Here is a 19,836-nt window from a genome sequence, read left to right as displayed (position 1 = left end):
ACAGAGCACGTTCTCTTGTAAAGGTGAGGTGTTACTAGTGGTTTGGAAAGACAAGAGGGAAGTAAGAATGATTAGCACTGTTCATAACGCCAGCATGGGTAACTCAAAGGTAAAAGATTGGGTTACAGGACAGGCAATCAAAAAACCCACTTGTATTATAAAATACAACGAGTGCATGAAAGGTGTTGACAGGGCGGATATGCACTTATCCTATTACTCCCTCATGATAAAAACAATGAAATGGTAGAAGAAAGTCGTGCTGTGGCTAATAAATTGCGCTCTTTTCAATGCTTCCAGAGTTTATAAAACCCTAAACAAAAATAATGGCATTCGATTCAAAGGCTTTTTGCTCCAGACCGCCAAAGAGTGGGCAGCGAGTAGGCAGGAGTCGAGTGAATCATTCTCGGACGATGACTACGATGATAAGCCAACAGGACGGGCCCCTTCAAGAGATCACCCACAGCGCTTATCGAGAGACCTTAGCAAACACCATCTTGTTCCTATTGTGGGGAAGGGGACGAAAAAATATCACACAAGAAGATGCAAAATGTGCGCTTCGAGAAAAATTAGAAAAGAAACAAGGTATGTGTGCTCAACTTGCGGCATTCAACTCCACAAGGGAAAATGTTTCATGGAGTATCACACCAGAAAGAGATTCTGAAATTATTTGTGAGCATTACATTCAAAATTGCATGAAAAAATTTTAATTTTTAAATAAGTTATGGCATTTTTTCGAATGGAAGGTTTGCTCAGTGAGTGATGTTTAAAAAACCGCCGGAACAGAGGGTTAAAAGGAATTTAAATACCCCGGTACGCAACGTGTTAATGTATAAATGATGTTACTTTCTATTCATACACATCGTATTTTTAATTTAATAATAAACAGTTGGCTGAAAAAAATAATTTCTATTTTTGTTGAAAAATGAGTATTACTGGAAAAATTAGTTATTTAATAATATTAAATCTACATAAAAAATAAATGGATAATAATTATATCAGTTTTCACTTCTGTCGGAACGGGCCAGTCCCACGACTGCCCCGTTTTTTTATTTTACTTAATATCAATTAGGATAGGGTTTTTAAAAAAAAAGACTCGGTCGGAAGACATTTTTCGGTTTTCTGATATGTTGCCTACTTCTCGAGCTATTTGCGGCAAAATATCCCGTCCACTGAAAATTGTCATTGCACCACTGACTCTGGCCATGCGGCTCACCGTCTCTCCGCTCCTTTGCTTCGTATCGCACGGTCCTTTCGCGTGATTTGTCGAACTTGACTTTATTGAAGTGTTGAGAATCCACAAAATTGAAATGGAACATAAATTAAATCAACTATCTCGTTCGCTAGTAATCTAGAGCTTGGATAATAAATTGTACTGAGGGAAAGATACCAAGTGATACATTGGTTTTTCTAAAACTGGGACAAATAGTTTACTGGCACCACGTAAACGTTTTGTTTATTGGACGTCACGCTTATTTATAGCCTGGTATTCGGATGGGCGAAAAAGGGGCCTAGATGAGGCAGTAAATGTTTCTAGGTTGGTTTGAAAATTTGTCAACTGCCGGCAATGCGTTATGAACCCCTGAGATAGCAGAGGTTATCCCACCCGAACAACAGGAGGGAATTTCTAAAGCTCGTACGAATTTTTTTTTACGTAAACAAAAATCTTTGAATGCATGCCTACTATCTTCAAAGCTATTTTAAATTATAAATGTTTTTATGAAAAAGGTTTTCTAAGTCTGTTAATAGGAATATATATGGTTTAGAGGAAATTCAATACCCAACGCCTATGCCACCAGGAACGCATCCCTATCTTCCCATTGTTAAAACGCTTTCATATAACGCATTTTCGTATAGCGCAAAGATCCCAAGGAACGCATCCCTTGCGCTATACGAGGCATGGGTGTAATGAAGGTTATTTTCGTTTCCTTCGCAGGTAAGGTTTAAAAGTCACTGCAACACAATAATCTGTTTTGCACAAATTTTAAAAATATCACTCAGCCACTTCCTTACCGAAAGAAATGCTCTTACAAGCAGTTGATGATCTGTACCCCTTTTCCCTCTCCTTTCTCAACGATTTTCGACAATATATTAGGTGAACGCGATTTGTTCAATATTTTTGCTAATGACGTCCAAAGCCATTTTTTCCATAACGTTTATTGCATTGACAAATTCCTTTTCCTCAGCAGCAGAGAAATAGGAAGTCAAAACCCATCACCCTTACTTGGGCGTTGAGATGTGTCTCATTTCCCCAGGGTTCCAGAGACATGTCGTTGTACAGTACTCCTAGGAATTCGGTAAAACAAGGCTGCCCACGAGTAGTTTTGTTCCCGATTGTAGATCATTTAAAGAATATTCAAGACCTTCAATTGAATAGGTTAGTCCAGCGCCCTCCTGAGTTTTCCGTATAGATACCGCCATTATCTACAGCTGAACAAAAAGGTTGCGTTGAAGGAATATTTAAGCTATTGATTAGCGAGGTTAATTTATATAATAAGTATCTCCATGTCATTTTCATTAATTTTCAGGAAAATACGCAGTAAAGTCAAAAAGCCGTTTGATATAATGAAAGAGTAATTTAAAAAGCGCTGGATACTGTCGAATATATTAAATAATTACTAGCAACACCCCTATAGGAGTAGTAGATTCCAGCTGGAGCTAGTAAAAAGTAAATAAAAATAGTAAAATACAGCTTGTGAAAGGCGTTAATTCACTCTTGTTATAGCGGAATATAAACAAAAAGTTATTTTGTCATATTAATGAATTATTTTTACCCGTCCTACGGAATGGATAACCATGAAGGCAATATCGCAAAACAAAAACAAAGGCACCACGCTAAAAATACAAAAGCACTTTCAAAAGATAAAAGCAGAATCATCATTTACATTTGAATAGAATCGCTTTAAATATTGTCGCCACAAAACGTTCTTTGGGTACGTCTGGGACATTTCCCAACGCCCGGGGTACGATAAAGTCTATCTTTACGAAAGGAGCAAACGTGGTAAAATGCCGTCGACGCTGATATGCCAACGAACGCAGCCATTGGAATAGCTATCCGTGCACATGAAATTATTGGAATCAGCCAGCAAAATGAGTGATTTCTGAAATTTGCTTTCATATTAAATGTAATAGGATATTTAAGGCCGTTTAATAGGAGGTACTTCCTCGCGACTCCGATGGATTAATATAAGAACGGGACATCAACGAGCCGCGGCATACCTTTTTTATAAGAGCTTGAACCTTGTAAATGGGAGATAGAGTTTGTTCTAGCCTCAATGCTAGCGAATACGCGTCTTTCAAGATAGTGAAGCCAATATTTTTCTCGGGGTATAATCGTACGACCTTTCAGAAGGATGCTATATAAATTTTCTTTCATGATAGCTTTCACTTACTCCGATGACTTGATGATGAAAGGAAGGGAAAACCTCTGAAAACTAACGTAGCATTGCTGAAGGATATTCTGACAGATGGGGGGACAACATCTGGAGAAATTGATTTAGCCTTACATCATCGTGAGAAATCTCGGAATCTTTTGAAAGAACTTCGCATAAGTACACTCAATAATATATTAATTCCATTTAAATTGACATTCAATCGACATTTTAGCCTCACGTATTCACTCTTCACTCATTATATGGAGATTTCTCTCGCAATTTCTTCAGATTTCCTTATTAAATCGTTCAAATGGAATTATTGTTGAGAGAATTTATAATAAGTAATCGACAATACTAACACAGACTCATGTAAAATCCCTTTTCAGGAATATCTGAGGACCTAATTACCCCCTTTTCTGTAATTATGAGGGCCGTATCGAGTGGACGTGAAATAAATGATACGGTTTTCTCAGCTTGTTGTCTGAAAACAGCTACATTCTAAGCTAAAATTATATTTTTCCCTTGATATTTCCGTACCAGAAGGTCCATGATCCCCTGGCGAGTGTGCTTCCCGCATGACTTTTGCCTATTTTTAATTGATATTGTGCTCCTAAACAAGATTGTGGCATACGTCATCCTAAATAAGTTTGATTGCATCTTTACAACACACCGTTGATAAAAACCTTCCTTAATTTAATAATACTTAAGACCTCCGATATTTGGCCAGCTTTTTTCAATTTTAGCCCACTGTGCGTCGTGTCCTTGGCTTTATAAAAACCAAGGGTTTAGATATGCTTTTTCCTAAAGGGAGTTTAATTAACTCATTTAATAATTTTGGCTAACTTTTAGAATCCTAGTTTCACGAAGTTCACTCCCATGATGATTTTAATCTTTTTTTACAGTGATATTACGTTTAGTTAACAGTAGTTAATAGTTAATTGGAATAATTTCACCCATTGAATGCAATAACAGCTATATACTACAAAAATAACAAGCAAGAGCGAGGTTTCTAAGATAGACATATTTGGCAACAGCGCAGGAAGCCAAAAAGATACCGCGGTGGTGGTAAATATACAAAATGGATTCCAAAATGATGATCAAATGTAAAAAATATACTCCGGAGGCCATAATGATTGGATATGAAATGATGCCAAAATGTAACCTGTCTGTACGGATCCAAGATGCACGTATATCTCCTGCAAATACATAATTTTCGTAAAACAAAATAGTACACAAGGTAGGAAATCACTCGGTTGTTCAACATACGCGATAATATAGCAATATATATAACTATTTCTGGTGGACGCCAAAACGATGCAGAATATATATATATATATATATATATATATATATATATATATAAATAATGTAAAGGAACTTCTTCTCCACCCTAGGGCAAGAAGAAGTTCCTTTACATTATTTATAATGCTCGTGTGAGTTTATTTCAAACGTGTATATATATATATATATATATAAATAAATGCCATGATAGGCCACAAAAACACAGACACAAATAAAAGAGGACTCACACGTTAGTTTCTTTCAAATTTTCGACCTCTTAGGGTCTTCGTCGGGAGGTCTACATGTATCCAGTACTACAGATTTTTGAATGTTATATATTGCGTTTTTTTTAATTTTTAATTGTTCAATTCCAAAATTGAGTGATGAATGTATTATTCCTGTTGATGATATTACTATGGGGATGATGGTGACCACGTCCTGTTTCCAGATAGTTTTTATTTGCCTTGCGAGGTCTTGATATTTTTGTTTTTTTTTCTCGTATTTCTTCTTAAGGTTGTGGTCAGCCGGAACTGCTATTTCAATTATAAAGGTCTGCTTTTCTTTTTTTTTTATCCAGATTATGTCCGGTCTGTTATGCTGGACAGGTTTGTCTGTGTAAATTGTGTTGTCCCAGTATAATTTATAATTTTCATTTTCCAGCACTGTAGCAGGGGTGAAAAGGTAATATGGTTCATGATCCACTTTTAATCCGGTAACATACGCTATTTCTAAATAAATAATTTTGCATACATTATTGTGTCTTTTGGTGTATTCATTACCTACTAGATTCGTACATTCGCTAATTATGTGTTCTATCGTCTCACTCTTTGCATTACATTTGCGACATAAGTCATTTAATACGCTTCCGTCTTTGATTATATATTTCCTATAATTCTTCGTACCAATTACTCTGTCCTGAATGGCTACCATTGTCCCCTCCGTTTCCTTATATAGCTCACTTCTTTGTAACCAGGCATTTGATAGTGAGGTGTCTACACATTCCTGATGAAGAAATTTGTTATGTATGCCATGTACTTGCTTGCTTCTCCATGTGTCTTCTAGCTCCTCTATTTTTTCTTCATCTATCGATTTGTCTCTGACATTAAGCTGGAGTGGTGTTGCTTTATCATCATTTTTTATGACTGACTTATAGAGGTTAGTCGTCTCGCCTTTTTGGAAAAAGTAATTTCGAAATTTATCCATAATTCTGTAATGTAGGTTCTTAATGCGTATTAAACCTCTACCACCATTTTTTCTTTTAATGTATAACCTTTCGACAGCAGCATTTGGATGATGTGATTTGTAATCTGTTAGTGCTTTCCTTGTCAATCTATCTAGGTCTTCTAAATCCGTATTAGTCCAATGAATTACACCAAATGTATACGTTAAAGTTGGAACAGCAAATGTATTTATGGCTTTTGTTGTATTCCTGCTATTTAACTGCGTTTTAAGTATAAGTTGAAGCCTGTTTTTATATTCTCTTGTGACTTTTTCCTTAATTTCTTTCTGTGGGATTTGAGTGTTCTGCAGTATGCCAAGATTATTATTATTATTATTATTATCTCTCAAGGTGTGGGAATTTTTAGTTTCCAAGCATCAAATCATGTTAGGTAATAATGTGCTTCTAATTACTCAAAATTGCATCTCAGAGAGGATTTTTTTTCCTTCTTTTACTATAAATGAACTAAATTATAGAGCATTTTTGTTATACTCTCCAGTCCTTGAATTTATGAGGTAATCCTTATACCCCCAAAAGGCTAGATATTCTGTAATGGAATCATTAGCCCGATGGTAGCTTTCTTCGGACTTTAACCTTCTCAATAATTTCTTTTTTACAGAAGGCAAATAGTTCACAAAATCTACTTTTCCTCTAAAATAAAGTGTTACATCTTGATACACTGCTGATTTGGCTAGAGATACAAGAAAATTTGCTAGCCTAACTCCCTTAGCATCAAATTTTTTCTGCCTTGGTAACCCTGAATATAAGAAAAGTAGCGGTATTTGCTCTAATTCAGTCAGTGATTTTACTGATTTTACGACAGCCTTCCACATCGAGCGCGTTTTACTACATAGGAATGTCAAATGCCAGGCTGTAGCCTCTTGACCAGGGCACCAGGGACAGGCTGATGTCCGAATTATTCCAATCCGGTGGAGGAACACACCATCCGCCCACGCACCATGGCAGAGTCTCCACGACACATCAGCGTCTAAACCAAGGGTTGGCCACCCTCTGATTCCTAACCATTGCACATTTTCATCAGTTTCCTTCGATTTCAGAGGCCATGTTTCAGAGCTTTTGATATATAATGTTTCTTTGTACGCTTTTCGCTTGACTAAAGGCAATTTCATAAATAATTTGTGTATCTTGCTGTGAAACACGAAGGTTGGCATTAAATCAGGGGGAGGCCACCCAGTCAAGCGAGGTCGATCAGATCCTCTATCATTACTTGGCATCAGGGGCTGTTCATCAAAAGATTTCCAAGACTCTAAAAGGGAATAGTAATAATTGTCACTTGTTTGATTAAGGTAGATTGTTTTCGCTCCAGAGAGGAGAGCGTAAGCATTTCCAGTGCCCGAGGTTGCTTCCATTCTTTGCAACGCAAGAGCTCTCCAAGGGCTGATATCCTTTTCTAATAATAGACGTTGTGCTGTAAGGAATCTAAATGCCATTATTTTTGTGGTCAAGTCTACGAGCCCAAGGCCGCCTTCGTTAATAGGTGCAGTCACTACATTTGCACGAAGCCAGTGCTTCCTGCCATTCCACACGAAGTCAACCAGTAAGGATTGTAGTCTCCTCACCATGGCTGATCCCGGGGTAAAAACCTGAAGTACATGCCATATTCTTGGAGCAATAAACTGGTTACAAGCCAGTACTCTCCCTCTCAAGGACATTGAACCGGTTCTCACTTTCCATCTGTTCATTGTCTCTTTTAACTTCGTAGCTATTTCCTCCTCAACTTTAGCATCTCCGCGTATGGGGTCAGTATCAATCCAGACACCAAGGCATTTCGAACCTCTAGTCGACCATGCAACGCCTAGAGGACAGTCTACCCGGGTTTTCCATCGACCAACCCAGAGACCGTTACATTTATTGAGATTTAGCTTAGCACCCGAAATCTTTGAAAAGGCCTTAAATATGCTTAATACCTTATTGAAATCGCATTCCCTTGTGATGAAAATATTAATGTCATCAGCATAGACGCTACATACAATTCTGGATTTTATAAAATTCCCTACTTCAATTGGTTGCAAGTGAGTTTTCAGCTTTCTGATGAAAGGCTCAAAAGCTAGAGAGTAGAGCTGACCTGACAAGGGACAGCCCTGTCGAATCCCTACTTTGAATGGAAAAGGAGCAGTTATACAATTAGCCACCCTGGCCATGCATTCCGCACCAGTATACAAGGTCTGTATCATATTAGTAAAAGAAGAACCAAAACCACTCTTGGTAAATACCCGAAAAAGATGTTGATGATTGACTTTATCAAAGGCCTTTTCCTGGTCTAAGGATAGCACAGCCAGAGGTTCACCACTTTCGTTATAGCATCGAATAATGTCTCGTGTTGTCGAAATTGCATCGAATATCGTTCTGCCAGGCACACAATAGGATTGCTCGGCGGATATAATTGTGGAAATTACCTGAGACAACCTATTGGATAGACATTTCGCAATGATTTTGTAGTCACAATTTGTGATTGACAAAGGCCTTAGGTCATTTAGTGTTTCAACATTTTTTATCTTGGGTATCATTACAAGTAAGGCTGTAGATGTAGATCGAGGCAATTTTCCACGTGCGAAGCTCGCATTCAACATTGAGAGAAAGGGTTTTTCTAATTCCCTCCAGAATTTTAAATAAAACTCTGTTGTTAAGCCATCTACTCCAGGGGATTTGTTTTTCTTGAGACTCCTGAGAGCGTTAAATAGCTCATTGGGTTCTAGTGTAGCTTCCAAGTGGAAAGAGTTATCTTCCTCGATCACATCAAGAGTAGAGTAAAAATTATTTTGACTTGAGACGTCTTCAGAGATATTTAACTCTGAGCCAAAAACATTTTTTAAATGTGTATGCAGGGTAGCCGCCAAAATCTCTGGGTCTTCAACCCACTGACCATCAATCTTTAGTTTCTGGATTGGCTTTGGTTGTGTTCCAGAAGCCCATTTGGCTAGGTGTGTCGCTGAGGGCGTGTCATTCGTAATGATGTTTTCCCAACCGGCTCTTGCCACAATGGCTTTAGCCTCACGAGTATAATAACCTTCTTCGGTCTCAGCGGATAAGTTCATTCGTAATCCTCTTTTGTAAGTAACAGCATGCTCTTTTATCTCCTGTTTGAGAAGCTCCCAAGCTACGCATGGATTTTTATGGACCTGTGTGTCTGCTATTGATTTGATCAAAAGCTTTGCATAGGAGCAGTATTTATCATTTTCAAGCAAAGCATTATCAAATCGCCAGTAAGGAATATGTTTCTTCCTATCTGAAATAATGAGGCGCATTGACACAGCTCTGTGGTCCGAAAAGCTAGATTCAATGCATATTTTATGCACTGACTGCACTCTGGTGTCCGTCATATAAAATCTATCCAACCTTGATGCAGTATGTACACCTCGGTGATAAAAATGGGTGAAGCCAGGCTTATTAGGTTTAAGTCTTCGCCAAACATCCACGAGTCGATGTTGATTAATCAACTGCCTCAATTTTGAGACATACCTAGCATGTGTCTCTATTCCAGATGATCTATCTATAGAAGGAGCCATGGTACAGTTAAAATCTCCTCCTACCACAACCCAAATGTTATGGTTTCTTGATTGTGAATAGGCCGCCTCTATGTACCTATTCACCTCATGTACCAGCTCTACTGCACGGTCTTGATCATGAGGCCCATAATAAGTCACCAGCAAAAACGTATGACGTTCTGGATACGTTATGGTCATACATAAACCCAGGGCATGACCTGGGAAAATAACCTTGGTCGAAAGAGAGGATATTCCAATATTATTTTTAATCGCAAAGGCAACACCGACATGAGGAATAACAGGTGTGCTAAAGTAAAAAGTGTAATTTGGCAATGAAGGCATTGTGGGAAAGTCAGTGTTTGCCTCTTGTATGAGAAGTATGTCGGGATTATGCTTATTCATAAACAACGACAACTGAGCCCACTTATATTGGCTCCGTACTGAACGCACATTCAAGGTCATGAATGTAATCTCATGCATCCTCTCCTATTCCTAGTGCTATGTATGAATAAATAGTTAAAAATTAAATAAATAAATAAATGTGTGTAAAAATCGATGAAGGGTAGTTACCTCTTATCTATTGACAAAGCACTGACAAGCCTGTGAAGTCTATTTTTTAAAGCTTGTTCCTTCACAATTTTCCCCTGTACTATTTCTTTTAACGTATTTAACAGTTCCTCCTCATCGAGGAGAAGTTCTTTGGCCTTCCTTTGCGGATCCATCCGCTTTACCCCGGATAAATATTTTTCTAATCGAGGATAGGGTATTGAACTGAAATCAGGATGTTCAAAATCTGTCTGAGACCCTCAAAGTCTGGATTTTTAACTTTACTCCACTTCTTCCTCTGCGGCGATCCACCGGCCTCCCTCGTACTTCGGTGATCGTCAGGATTCTTCCTCTTACCCGTCCTGTCCAGTAAAGAAGCTGTGCCAATATCAGGATCATCATAAAGATCCTCAGCATTCAGAGGGAGTGAAAGGGAGCAAAAAGATTGACTATCAGAGTCCCTCTCATGAGACTCGGATATAAAGTCACGAGAAGGTGATTGTGACCGAACAGTGATACTAGGGGGATCTTTTTCCTTTTCTTGACCAGGAAGATTTTTAGAGGTTGAGGGTTCTGCATGCAATGACAAAGGCACGGGGTCAGGGTTTATGGTGGATAGCTGTGCGATTCCCGAAACGGAGAGGGATTGTGGTTCAGGAGGAGGTGGGGGTGGAGCGGGAATTTCTAGCCGCTCTGTAGCATCAATCTCCTCGTTGGTTTCTGCTTCCGCCAGTGAAAATAGGGAATGTGGGCAATCTTTGGAAATATGACCATGCTTATTGCAAGTATTACATCTGTGGTCTTTATGTTCAATGAAAATTCGGTGCGGTGTATCTCCAATTTCGACAAGGAAGGAATCAGGCAGAACAATTCCTTCCCGCCTGACTACATATACCGTTCTTTTCCATGAACCAATATGGTTATAGCCGTCATCTTTGACGCCGAGTGTAAGGGAGTAAAAAGGGGATACAATCTGCACTGCTTGGCTAAGAATATCAGCCAAATCAGCATCACTTACTTCAGGAGGAACTTTTTTCAGTGTTATTTTCTCGGTGCGGGTTACCATTCGCCTTGCCTCAACCCAGGTATTATTTATTGATAATCCACCATAATTTGCAATAAACTGTTCGACCAGCTCCTCCGATTTTAAATAAATACAAATTCTTTGATGAGCCAGTCTGGTCGCATGCGTAATGTTATGCCCCCCTCCAAGTTTTTCCCCGAGTTTTAGTACGTAAGTGTGAATGGAAGTATCAGGTATAGCAGATAAAATAATTCCTTTCTTTTTATTCGGACCGGAATCCGAGGGAACGATCTTCTTTGTCTGGAAGGCGAAGACAGTTTTCGCCGCTGTTGAGAACTGCGCGCCCGACGGACCGCCATAGTGGTCATACGGCCTGGCGGCAGATGCGTAGCTGCGGCGTCGTTGAGTTGCGGGAGCGGTAGAGGAGGTAGGCGGGGCGGTTGGCCGTCTTGCGATGAGCTCGCCCGACGCGTCGACAAGGGAGGTGGGGGCAGTAGGCGGCAGGGGTGGGGTTGCAGTGGTTGGCGAGGCATAGCCAATGCTTCGCGAAGCCGGCTTCAAGGTCACTTGGAGTGACGTACTCCCAGCTGTGGAAAGGGGATTGGCTCCCCCCACCCCTCCAACACTCGAAATTGGACTGAGCACATTTTCACTGCTAATAACTTTAGTAATATTTTCACTTTTAGCACATGTAGTTACCGTATTTAAATTTTCAGGTGATAACGGTACAGCCGTTGTAGCCACGAGCGCTCCATGCTCCCGGCGTAGGACGGTGCTTGGCGGTAATGAGTCAGAAGAATCATCAGGACAATTAAGTTGATTAATTTTGCGTATTGGCGAACCTTTCGCTGTCTTCTTAGGGATCTAACGATTTGATCGTTGGATTATTCTTCCTCGTAGAATAATCCCCCAAGGTCGTTAGAATATTAATTGCATATTGCTTGGTTTCGCTAATAGTAGGACCTGCCCGCCTTTGTGACGGTGCAGGATTCCTCGTCCCGTCCTTCCTTCCCCGTCCTTTCCCTGAGGCGTCGTCGGGCTCTAATCGCGGCGATGCCTCTATCCTTTGTTCCTATCTGTCCTCCCCCTCTCGAGAGGCTCGGACGTATAAGTCTCAGACTTGGTTCCCGGTCCTCGAGAGGTATCCTTGCGGGGATCCGCCCTGGACCCCCGAACACATTGTCTTCTTAGGTGAAGTAGGTGGAGTAGATGGCATGCTGCATGCAGGGATGATTGCAGGAGTAGTATTAGAGATTGGAGTTGAAGTGTAGATAGTTGTGGCTACATCAGCTGATCGCGATGTTTTGTCCGCCGCATCCGACCGGGCCAAAGCCCGGGCGGCAGGTGGCGAGTCCGCCGGCGACTGCAAGTCGAGTTGACAGAAACACAAAAACACTAATATAAATTATACTATGAGGCGTACGATAATGATTTTAACACCAATGGAAAGATGAAAACTTTACGCTCTCGACAGTACGTAGTAAGTAGGTCGGGAGGTAAAAAAACCACACAAAAACTCACTTTTTTCGGGAGCTCGATTCGAAGCGTCCGATGCCATATATATACACTTCGAAAGGTTCCTCGGCGAGGTAAATATCATAAAAAAACCGTAGGGTGGGCAGTATCAGAACACACAATAAAGAATAGAAACTCACACTCACAAAATAACTAAATTTTCGGTGGCATTACCACCTTCCTCGGAGTTAGGTAAAAGACTCTTACTAGTTAGTAAAGAGTCTTTTACCTAACTCCGAGGAAGGTGGTAATGCCACCGAAAATTTAGTTATTTTGTGAGTGTGAGTTTCTATTCTTTATTGTGTGTTCTGATACTGCCCACCCTAGGGTTTTTTTATGATATATATATATATATATATATATATATATATATATATATATATATATATATATATATATATATATATATATATATGCATATAAATTCAGAGGTAAGGAAAGAAAGGGATAGGAACATGGAATAGAAAAAGGACGAGGACAACGGTGCTGTGGATATATATATATATATATATATATATATATATATCCTCAGAAATAATCCTCAAAGTCTCGGGGGGTATATATACATACACCCCGAGACTTTGAGGAATTGGTATTGGTATTGGTATTCCTGAATCCCTGAAGACGATGGGCGAGTTGTCTATTGAAACGTTGGAAGGAGAAATGGAAGGCCAGACCGGGTGCAAAACCCGAGAAAACTTCACTGCAACTCTATTGTATTCAATGAAAATTTTGCAGATGAATGAAGTTTTTTAACTGAGGTATGAGTCTTTAGAAATAACTCTTCATCAGCTGCCTGAAAACACAATGTCATCTCGAGCGGTTGTGCGTGACGTCACGGCATGGTATCCACTGATGACACACTGAGGAAGTGGATGGAAAATTGGTCCATGCTGTGGCTTAAATGCAAATTTGGCAAAAATTTTGCCGTTTTAACATCAGACTGCAGATTGTGAATATGTTGGGTTGCCCACGTGTTATTGGAACAAATAAGCATGACGTCCAATAAACAAAACATTTACGTGGTGCCAGTAAACTATTAGTCCCAGTTTTAGAAAAACCAATGTATCACTTGGTATCTTTCCCTCAGTACAATTTATTATCCAAGCTCTAGATTACTAGCGAACGAGATAGTTGATTTAATTTATGTTCCATTTCAATTTTGTGGATTCTCAACACTTCAATAAAGTCAAGTTCGACAATTCACGCGAAAGGACCGTGCGATACGAAGCGAAGGAGCGGAGAGACGGTGAGCCGCATGGCCAGAGTCAGTGGCGCAATGACAATTTTCAGTGGACGGGATATTTTGCCGCTAATAGCTCGAGAAGTAGGCAACATATCAGAAAACCGAAAAATGTCTTCCGACCGAGTCTTTTTTTTAAAAACCCTATCCAAATCGATATTAATTAAAATAAAAAAACGGGGCAGTCGTGGGACTGGCCGACAGAAGTGAAAACTGAAATCATTATTATCCATTTATTTTTTGTATACATTTAATATTGTTAAATAACTAATTTTTCCAGTAATACTCATTTTTCAACAAAAATAGAAATTATTTTTTTCAGCCAACTGTTTATTATTAAATTAAAAACACGATGTGTATGAATAGAAAGTAACATCATTTATACATTAAAATATAATATGCTTTTATTTCTTTTATTTAATATGCTTTAAACCTATAATTGTTCACTATGCATGTGAAAGAAACTGCCTTAAATTGTACTGACCTGTATTTTTATAGCGTGTACACTCTTCTGCACGTTCATGCACGAGCTCTATGTATTTAATGAACTTATACAAAATACACTATAGATTTTTATTTTCAATATTTATGTTTTTAAAACAAAAAGACTTTAACAGTCTATATATTAACAAAGTTTATTTACTATACCTAGTGGGCCTGCGTAGTAAAATATCCATTGTAAAATTTTTTAAATTGTATGTGATTGAGAAAAAAATCCTCCCCGGCGGGGAATCGAACCGAGGATGTGATATTAAGAGACGAATTTTAAGACGCAAATGTATATCTCGCTGTAGCGATCGCAGTGTCGGGTCAGTGACGCTCACGCGAATTTTATGTTTTTTCCCCATCCCGCAAAAGTGCTTAACGCCGCTAAAGAAAATTTCACTTCAAAAACAGCGCAGGAGTCCGCCACGAGGACTATGAAGATATCAAGACGGGTTTTTACACCGTTTTCGTTCGGAAAGTCACATATGCTGGTGAATGGTTTCCTATGATTGAACATTCGTGCATTACATATTTGTACATTAATTTTATCAACATTAATTTTAATTTAATTGAGAAATATTGAACTGCAACGTTAATCATCGAGATTATAGAATATCACAGTTAACTTTTGAAACGAGTGATACGGAGCTACGAGGTTTGTTCAGAATATCTTTTAATTTAATAAATAAAAAATAAGATTGCAACATAGCAACTACCAAAAAAATATATTATTAAGTACATGAAAACTATGCCACCTCAATTTTATAATTGTTTTTACTCTAAATCTATTTATTAAAATGCTTTATAGGATATATTTTGCATATCCTGCAGTGTCGACAGCATAATCGCATGTGTGTTTTGCGTGATGTATACGCGGAAGGATAAATACAACCCACTTTCCAATTCGTCTTTTACGTCAGCTGTGAGTGGAGACGACCTCCAGTTCACTTTGGAGGCACAACCAAGTGCACTATAAGACGAAATCACTGTTCAGCTGCTACTTCTAACTAGACGATGCAATTTTGATATTGCCAGCAAGCAGCCTAGTCAGATCCAGAACCAGGGGCCAATGATTTTAGGCAGACCAGCGTTTAGTAGCCGCAATCAGAACTGATAATGTTGTGAAATTTCTTTGACTTACAGGCGCTTTGGTTGTGTTTAGTTATATTCTAATTTGGTTGTACTGTATTGATGTTATCGTGAACCATTCATGAATTTTTGCTCCAGCTGGGAATTTCAAAAGATTTTTCAAATTCATTTCACCTATAATTTTTCCAGTTCAATGCCTATTTTCGAGCCTAAATTTGTGTTTTTCTTAATTACAAGGGCAGTAGCTTAATATTTTTATTTTTTATGACTGCTTCGAAATGTGGAATATCATGCAAACCAACAGAATCAAAATGTCTATCACTCTTTGAGTCAAGTAAGATTCAAAAACACAAAGAATAGAATTCTAGGTGGCTTCAACATCTACTCATGAGGTCTAAACAGTGTCTTAGCTTGCATTGAATAAAGTTAAATTTTAAATACAACATGTGCTAACTAATGTATTCCTTGTCCTTTTATATACATAAATATAATATTACTTAGGAGTATGTGAGTAATTTTGGTTGTTTTAAAATTCTAATCCATCGCAGTAATAACGTGGCATCATGTTGTAAAATTTCTTTGACTTACAGGTGCTTTGTTTGTGCGTATACATGTTCTGATTTGGTTGTACACTTTGAAAGATGTACTTTTAAGTTAGTGTATGTTACATTTATACATACTATGTTGGTATGCTTGTATTTGGCTTGTGTCTTCACTCTTCTTTGATGCACTTGCATTGTCTTTCGAGAACAGGGCTCGGGGATTTGGCGTATGGGGATAGTGGCAAACATTGCGTGTGCTCACATTGCGGCAAGGGATTTGGCAAGAGCAGTCAGCTGTTGTGCCACGCAAGGACGCACCACTCGGGGGAGCTCCCCTTTGCGTGTGGGGATTGCGGACGACGGTACGTCAAGGCGAGCAACCTGACCCAGCACGCAAAGAGCCACAGTGCCGTCAAACCGCACAGGTAAAGTCATGAACTGAAAGTCTCCTCTCGTGGAAAAAACTTCGTTATGGAGGTGGAAGGAATTCTTAAATTTCTCTCGTCCAATTTGTGAGAGATTCTCAAAACTTCCCCAAGGGTGTCTGCTCACCTGTGAGGCTGTGATGTCGTGGAATCATGTGGGCCTTTTTTTGTCTTTTCAGAATACTCTTTGAATTTGATGAAGTAAGACCTTAAAAAAGTCTGCTTTTGTTCCACGCAGCAAACTGCAAAACGTAATCAGCTTTATTGAATTTGTGCGAATACTTGATTTGATATTTCACATTCATATTTCTGGGTCGAACTTGGCAAAGACATCCCCTTGTTCTCCAACCCCTACGCTCTCATATACAAGTTTAATCAGTTACACAGCCTGAAAAAATTGATTTCACCCTCGGCCATACGCCTATTGGGATGATTTGCGGGGTAAAATGTTAAAGCTGTAATTGGGATTGTTGATGCTTTCCAAGTGATTGTAATATTTCAGCAAGGTCGTACCCTGGATCTAAACTGGGACAGGGGGGGGAAAGCCATGGTCTAGGGGGGCGCAAACCAAGATGTGACATTAATTTATGAAATTATTTCCTTGAAAAAAATAATTGTATTTTAGTTACAAATCTTATACTAATATTTATCATTTTTCGTGGGTTTAAAGAAAATATGTTAAATGCTTTCGTTGCAATTCAGTACTGATTTTGCTTAAATACTTTTGCAATTTTTGCTTCAAGGGGGGGCAGCTCCCCCCCCCTGCTCCTCCTTGCGTATGGCCATGTATTTCAGTGCATCAGAACTCTTTCACAGGCTTTGGAAAAATTATAGGCACGACAACATTAAGGAATTTCTTCTTTTATTATGTTAACAGTTCATTATTTCTGTCATGTAGTTTCTGTTCACCCAGCGTGACATTTCAATTATTACACTGATGTTTATCCTATCATAACAAAACCATTGAACAAAATCGGTAACAGCATGAGTTTCCCTTTCAATGAAAGCGAAGAGAATTGTTGAGATTGAAATTTAATGCTTCAACTGTTTCTATAAATAACATGTTCATTGTTGTTGTTTTGATTCTGAGTTACTTTACTAAATAAAAATGGAAACCTAAATAATTGAATCAATCGAAAGTTCTTTTACATCCTGAAGTCCATAAAATCTACAAGAATTTATATGAATAGAATATATTCCTATCATGGAAAATCGACTGAAATTGAGAGCGACTTTTAGAAGTTGGAATAATTCATGCAGCTGTGATTTTTACTTGGTTATAATTTTTATAAAATCCTGTTGACTTCACCCACTGCTATATACCTAATAGAGCAGCTTGCGCAGTGATATGTTAATGCTCTCCAGGTCTGTGCAGTGTGTTAAATTAGTGAGTTCACGCACAATTGTAATGCACCCACTGCCATATGCCTTTTGGAATGGCTTGCGCAGTAATGTGTCAATGCTTTCCAGGTGCGTGCAGTGCGGTAAGGGCTTCACCAAGAGCAGTCACCTCAAGCGACACTGCATCACGCACACTGACGAGCGACCCTACTCTTGCGCGGTGTGCCGCAAGGGCTTTGTCGAGAGCAGCGAACTCAACCGCCACATGGCCGTGCACACTGGAACGGACGAGGGGGTCAGAGCCGTGGAGTACGCAGCGCAGGAGGGATGCAGGGAATACGTGTGTCATCTGTGCGGCAAGGGCTTTTCCTTCCGCAGCAACTTGATGGCTCACGTGCGCACGCACAGAGGCAGCAAGCCTTTCCTGTGCGAGCACTGCGGGAGGGGCTTTACGCAGAGCCGCAACCTGCGCACGCACTTGCGGGTGCATACGGGGGAGAGGCCCTTTGCGTGTGGCGTGTGCCACAAGCACTTCTCACAGAAGAGCACGCTCAACCACCACGCAAAGACGCACTGAACATTGTTCGTTGGGTGAGTGAAGGATAATAATAATAATAATAATAATAATAGTATGCCTGGCCCAAATAATAATAATAGTAAAGAAGATTCCGGTTAATTGGGACATATCGGGACTTGTGCACTTTGCCCCAATTAAAGCGGCTGCCCCAATTACGCGAACTATCCTGTATATGGGCTTAAACAAACGTTGAAATGATAGAAAAAAGACTAAAGAATGTTTATGATGCAACATAAGTTTATTAAACTTTTAATTTGAATAATAAATCTGTGAGATTAATTAATTTATTATCATTTTTGATGCTGAATGAATATCTTTAACTAAGTCCTATCCTCCTGCGATAGTATAACAACAAGAGCTTTCAAAATAGGGCATGATTAGGAACATTTGTGAAAAATAAGAGTAAATCAAAGGAGGAAAAAAATTAGTATTCTGAAAAAAGAAAAATTAATGTCATCTCGAGTATAGAGTCTATGTCGCCGACTCGTGGCCCAATAAATCGGCACGCTGTCCCAATTAAGTGGAGAATACTCTGGGATATTCCTCTATTTGGTTCTGTTCTTCAAGATCTGCCCCAATCAAGCGGCCGCCCCAAGTAACCGGTGGACCCTTTGAACGGATTCTACTGTAATTGAAATGACTGACTCTCGCAGTGTCCATCACTATACAGGGTAGATAAAAATTATGATGTAAGTTTGAACGCTGGATAACTGATGTCTGTGGATGAGGACCCTTTCAACATTACAACAAACCAGGGCTAGGACTTAGTGCTTCTGCTGATACGTCCGATCACCCAGGGAGGGCATTGGAGGGGCGATTAGGAACCTTCGTGGTGAGGGTAAAATAGAATATGAAATTTATTATTCCGGGACAAGTTTGTCCCTCAGGAACATACATGGTTATAAATATCATAGAGTCAGACATATCACAAGAATAAGTTGCTTTACATTATACATCGATTTCACAGAATGCGTCTAAATATATGACAGAGTAGAACAAAAAAAATACATATGTATATACCATAGGGTAGTTTCCTTCATCAAAGAAAACAAAAGGCATTGATTGCGATTCGTTACCCACCATTAGTGTATTCATAATAAACAAATTATTTGGATTTTGAAATACCGAGTTAGACGAATGGCAATGGTCCATTTTTATCCTCATTTGAAAAAGGCCAGATTGGCGCCCATGCGATTCCACCCCACGTGACGTCACAGGGACCTAGTTTCTACAGGAGAGGATAGGAGTTATACATCGTCTGAGGTTACCAATGCATGCATGAGGCACACAGCTCAGGGAAACACGTCTTAATAATCACCTATTAAAACTTGCTAAGGTCGGAAAGTTTCCTTCGTTTGATAAGGTATTAATTAACCATTTTTAAGCCAAGCGCTACCAGCCAGCAGGGTACTCAGCTACCCGCTAGCATCCTGCGTCCTATCAGCGCTCAGAGCCTCGATCAAGGTCACCCTACAAGGCGGGAGGGGGAACCAGAAATGCGTCGCACGGACTTTTTCCCATCATTCCTACTTACGCGTCGCGTTTTCGCGCGCTTGAAATTTTTCACTTTTCGTTTAATCGCGAAAAATAGATATCGTCATTTAAAAATCTAAAAGCGTGAAATACGTACTTCAGGAGTAATAATCTTTCGATTTAAGCAATAAAAAAATA

The 19,836-nt window shown here is 39.3% G+C and overlaps 1 protein-coding gene across 1 annotated transcript; it reads left to right on the top strand.

Moving 5' to 3' along the window:
* The first annotated feature begins 94 nt into the window (after positions 1 to 94).
* Positions 95 to 18,165, top strand: LOC124158265 (zinc finger protein 239-like). Its single transcript, XM_046533461.1, has 3 exons — positions 95 to 98; positions 16,034 to 16,247; positions 17,718 to 18,165. Exons 1-3 carry the CDS (start codon positions 95 to 97, stop codon positions 18,163 to 18,165), a joined length of 666 nt encoding a protein of 221 aa, XP_046389417.1.
* The last annotated feature ends 1,671 nt before the right edge of the window (positions 18,166 to 19,836 follow it).

The sequence above is a fragment of the Ischnura elegans genome, chromosome 4, assembly GCF_921293095.1.
Source record: "Ischnura elegans chromosome 4, ioIscEleg1.1, whole genome shotgun sequence".
Taxonomy (NCBI): domain Eukaryota; kingdom Metazoa; phylum Arthropoda; class Insecta; order Odonata; family Coenagrionidae; genus Ischnura; species Ischnura elegans.
This window is presented reverse-complemented; position numbering and strand designations above follow the sequence as displayed.